The following is a 5,860-nucleotide window of genomic DNA, read 5'->3' as shown; positions in this document are numbered from 1 at the left end:
CACACACACACACACACACACACACACACACACACACACACACACACACACACACACACACACACACACACACACACACACACACACACACACACACACACACACACACACACACACACACACACACACACACACACAGAGTGGAAATGTGTCATATTATTTGATTTATGAATAACACATTTATTTTTCAAAATCGTGTAGAACTATAGAATATAGAATATAGAATTGATTACTAAAATCTGAAAATTGGATAATTAAATAATATGATATTTCGTGCGCCCTATATATTTTAATACTTTTTAACAAGAAAAGAAGAAACAATGATCTCGAAATAAGAAAGCAAGTACTTACCCGAATGGCATTTTTCAGCGTCTCCGCTTCTTGACGAAGGCTATCGAGCTCGTTCATGATGTCAGATGACGCGCGTGCCTTATAAGCACCCGTTAACGGGTACAAGATACTGGGACGTCGTGCGTGCGAGAGGGGCTTGATGGAGCTCCCTCCTCTCGTCAGGGAGGGCTTAGAATTTCTACGATAATGATGGATGACGGTAGCTCCTGTCTAAGGCGCCTACTCTCTGTGGAAGGAGTAAGGCTAACTGCAAAGCCGGTGTCACGCCGTCGACAGCGTTTCCGGTGGCCAGTGGCAAACGCCCCTGAACTTATCACTCTCGTAAGGCAAGGTGACAGGTAAAGGAAATGGAGATGAATGAAAATGGGGATAAGAATAAAATTTGTGTCTTCTAACAAAGTCGGGACTATTACCAGCCTCACCCAGCCCCACCTCCTCACCCCCTGTCTTCGCTACTGCAGCGGCTTCCGCTGCTACCACCGCAACCAAAGCCAGATCACAGCTGACCTCTTTGCCCTTCGCGCCAACTTCGATACTGCCCGAGACCGTTGCCACCCCTAGAAAAAAAAATAAAATATCAATCAAGTACAATTGACAAACGGTAAATAAAAAATTCTTTAAGTTAATTTATATAATATCGCCCGCATCTTTAATTTGCAAAAATATATATTTAAATTCTTTTAATACACTGCAATTACTGTAATTTACTTTTTAAAACTTTTAGAGTGAATTGTCACTCTAAAAGTAAGAGCTCACTCGAAGAATGAAAAAATTGAGCTTATTGAAAAAGAGTGAGATTCCAAAGGATTGAGAGAGTAACTATAATTTATAATCATTTTCGGTGCCAACTACATACCTTTGTAAAAGCATAAATGTAATTATTAATTATTAGCATTATAGTAATAACTATGGAGCTTCTAACCATAATTAATTTACCATTAAATTACCAATTATAGTCGCAAATACTAAATACTTTTCTCTCAATCAGTGTAACATTATCAAGTTATATAAAATTACAAATGTCATTGCTGTTTTACAGCGACGCTAAGGATTTATTCTTTATTATGAAGAAAGTAAGAGGCATTACATAAATCGGCCATTCCATCTGTTGTGTGTTACCGCCGGTAATAAACGTTCTGTTTATTAAAATGAATTTTAAAATTCCCTGAAAAAACCCTTTCCAGGTTTTCCAGATGAAAATGGAAAATTTTTCATGACTAATATAAAATATATAAATTTTAACATTTAGACTCAAGGATTGTAGCTGTATTATTAAAACTATATTATTAAAAACGCAAAAGCTTAATAGCATAGTAAAATTTTGAGTGCAAATTCAAGCCAGCAAAAAATAAATTAGTTTTGAAAAAAGAATGCAATTACGACAAAAAAGAGGGATCAAATAAAAATACTGAATAAAATATAAATTTGAATTATTTTGTTAAAATCGTTTAAAGTGCGCAAGTTTTGAATTATAAACGTCAAATATAATATTTAAAAAATTATAACAATTTGGAATAGAAGCAGTTTAAGAAAATTGTGAGCAAATTTTGAAATTTCAGATTTTTTTACATTTTTCCCTGACTTTTCCCGATTTCCATGATCAATTTCAATTTCCCTGACTTTTCCCGGTTTTCCAAATCTCTGGCAGCCCTGGATGCGCAATTTTGATACGGTTCAAGTATAGCGAACAGACGGCACGCCTAAGCCGTCTTCCGCAAATATCTTTCTCCGAGAATTACTGCGATTCGTTAATGACTGTAATAGATAATCGCAGTGACTTTGCACGCGACTCAAAGTACGATCTTATGCATGCGTGTCGCGGCGATCTATATATGCCTAAAGAAATTCTAAGAAGTCAAATGGTATAAGAACATCGCTGGAACTTTCAAATATTTATACTCTGATGATTTATACTCTGATAGTGATGAATTGGAGTATGTAACTTAAATATGTTTGCTGTATCGTTGTTTAGTCCGGCTAACTAATTGGCACATACGCCATTTTAAGTTATAATATATACACAGTGAAAATAAATAGTTATTTCCAGACATACATAATGAGTATCGTATCGTTCGCATATTAAAGAGAAAATACAATACCATTTTACTACGAAAGAAACCTAAATAAATTAAATTAGGATTTCTGCTGCATTAATAATTGCAATACTTACTTATCCAAAACTTAAATAAAGAAGAACGAATTATGCTGGATGCTTTCCGTTTTGGCATTTAGTAAGTGTGTATATATACATATACATATATATATATATATTATATATATATATATAAAATATATAAAATATATAAAATATAAGTATCGTTTTATTAAATGTCGTATTTTATGTCGTTTTTATCAACTTATCACTAAATGGAAAGCATCTAGTAATTGATATCTATTCTTAAAGTAAATATTCATTAATGTATCGATATTACACTTAGAAATCATTTTTATAATGCTGACAACTGACTATACAGATAAAACTGTACGAGTTTATACGTAGAATTAATATACATATATAATTAAATAAACTATTTTATAACTATTGCAACTGAAAAATCTGAATTACGAGGAATTTCTATAAACTCGTATAGTAGTTGTATCTCTATATAGTGTATTCAGAAAAAAAGACAGTTATATACAGCAATTTATATACAGATAATTACACAAGTAGAATCCAATCGAAATTTTGGTTTCGGTCAGTTTCGATAAAAAAATCAGGATTTCGATTTAATTTCGGTTTCGGCGTTAAGAGAAAATTTCGGTGAATAAATCGAAACTATACAAATTGCAACGTATTGGTAAGCGTTTAAAAAACAACCGTTCGATTTTAATTGTTAATTCATTGATTAAGCGTAAGATGAGTACAAACTTTGATGATTTGATTTCTTTAAAAATTAAGGATGCAATATTATATTATTATAGTTAAATATAATGTTTTAATAAAATCTTGTTTTTTAAAGAGTACATAAATTCGTCATGATTTCTGAAAATCATAGTCTCTATAAAATTTGTTTTAAAAATCTCTCTCTCGCTCTCCCTCTTCTCCCTCCCCCCCCCCTCTCTAATTGGATGATTTTAATATAGACATGAAAGTTAAAAATTACTATCAGAATAAGTTAATAAAAATAATGTTAATAAAAGAATTCAGGGTTTAAAACAATTGGCAAATGAGCCAACGAGAATAGTAAATACTTCAGAAATAATAATTGATTTAGTTTTTACTAACGAGAAAATAGAGGAAACAATTGAGCATAAGCTAAAAACGGATCATTCAGTGATGTCTTATATATTGGGATGTAAGTGCGAAAAAGAGTAAGAATAGAATGATTGTATATAGGAATTATAAGATGGATATAGAAAAATTTATGAGAATGATTGATTATAGTGTAAATGTTGTCGAAGGTAATAATGTTAATGATCTGGCAAATTTAACTATAAATGCAACTATAAAGTGTCTTGATAAGATTGCGCTTAGAAAGAAAATTACACTGCGAAATAAGTGGCGAGGTAAACAATGGTTTTCCGAAGTGATCCGTCAAATGAAAAATCTAAGAGATGAGGCTTATAAACTAGCTCGAAAAAGCAAGAGTAATGATAATTGCGAACTGTTTCATCAACTGAGAAACAAAGTTGATGAATGTAGAAAGGCTAAGAGAAATTATTTAGAATCTAGATTAGATAAAAATAAAAAAATCCTAGACAAATGTGGAGATCGCTTCGGGAGCTACTGAAGGATAGTACGAGTAGAAATAATACAATATATATATATAGGGAGATTCAGTGGAGACACTTTGTAATATAATATATATGAAATAGTAATATGTATGAAATGGCAAATATTTTTAATAGATATTTTGTAGATAACATATCAGGGACTTTAGAAAGTGATGATACATTGGAATTAATAATAGATAAATATACTAAATTTGAAGTTTTTAGTATAATTAATGTAGACGAATTAAATCGAATAGTTAATTAGAAAACAAAAGTGATATAGAGGAAGGAATAAGTGTTAAGATAATGAAAAGGGTGGTAATGGTAGCAGATATAAAATTATGCGAACTACTGAATAGATCCTTAAAGGAGGGAATATTCTCAATTGAGTGGAAAGAAACTATTGTAATTCCCATACCAAAAATACAAAGAACAAAAAAAAATAGAAGAATTTTAACCTATAAATAAGTTATCAATTTATGAGAAGATACTAGAAGTAACAGTTCACAGTCAATTATTTGGAAGATAATAAAATAAATATTAGAAGAATGCCAAGGGTTTAGAGAGACACTCATGTAAGGCGCTTCAATGGATTATATCAAGTTAAAAAAGAAGTATAGATGAAAGAGAGATGATAAGAATTATATTTGTAGATTTAAAAAGGGCGTTCTTGAATTAGTAGATAGAAATATTATGTTGAAGAAAATGAAAAATTATGGGTTAATAGAGGTAGTAATACTTAGTTAATTTAAAAATTATTTAGAAAACAGAACTCAGAGAGTTAAATTTAATGGAAGTTTGTCAGGATTTATTGCAGTGAAGCTGGGAGCTTTTCTGGGAAAATCTTGTGATTTCACAGAAATCAGTATTAATCAGAACCATTATTATTTTTTACTCTATATAAATGACTTGACGAGAGTTATTTGTGGCAATTATGAAATTAGATTATTCGCAGATGATGCATTAATATATACAATAGGCCATACAAGCCAAGAAGTAAATAATAATCTTAATATATAGATACAAAAAATTGAGGAATGGTTGAAAAATAATAGACTGAAATTAAATGTAAATAAAACCAAAGTTATGTTAGTTAGAAATATTAGGAAAAAAAGTATAATATCGGAAAGCAATATAAAAGTAAAACTAGAAAATATAGCATTAAAAATGGTTAGTGAAATTAAATACTTAGGTTCATTATAAATAGAAATTTAAATTTTGCAGCACATGTTAACTATCTGGGGAAAAAAATAAGATCGAAATTGAGGGTATTTCGTCGAATTAGTATGACGTCGAATTAGTTTGACATTATACATGAGATGTGTTGTATATAAAGCAATAATTGCTCCATTGTTTAAATATTGTTCGTCTATATTACTAAGTTTAAACAATCATAATGTGCAGTATTTACAGAAATTACAAAACAAGGGAATAAGAATTATATTACGGTGCAATTATAGAACAAGAATTAAAAACATGCTTGGCATGTCAATTAAGGAAAGAATTGAATACAATGTTTGTATTTTGATACATAAAATGATAAATGGAGATTGTCTGGATTATTTCTCATTTTTATTTAAAAATGAGATAGAGCAAGTAAGAAGGGAGGAAAGAGTACAAGATCAGAGGGAAATATACATATTAAAAGATGTAAAACAGAGATTGTTATTAGACAATGGATTTAAAACGTACAACAGTTTACCAAATGAAATAAGAAGGAAAAAAAGATTAAAAAACTGTAAGAGAGCACTAATGCCCCCCCCACCACACACACACACACACGCGAGGAGTAGAG

General features: G+C 30.6%; 1 protein-coding gene across 1 annotated transcript in view; it reads right to left on the bottom strand.

The window, feature by feature from the left end:
* The window catches only part of LOC105623873 (guanine nucleotide-binding protein G(I)/G(S)/G(T) subunit beta-1), a 9,453-nt gene extending 9,045 nt beyond the window's left edge, over positions 1-408 (bottom strand). Inside the window, exon 1 of the mRNA XM_012205246.1 lies at positions 352-408. Within this exon, the coding sequence (XP_012060636.1) occupies positions 352-408 (57 nt within the window). The remainder of the gene's footprint in view (positions 1-351) is intronic.
* Positions 409-5,860: the final 5,452 nt, after the last annotated feature.

Source organism: Atta cephalotes, assembly GCF_000143395.1.
Source record: "Atta cephalotes unplaced genomic scaffold scaffold00066, whole genome shotgun sequence".
Classification (NCBI taxonomy): Eukaryota; Metazoa; Arthropoda; class Insecta; order Hymenoptera; family Formicidae; genus Atta; species Atta cephalotes.
Note: the sequence above shows the minus strand (reverse complement) of the source record. Positions and strands in the feature narration are given on the sequence as shown.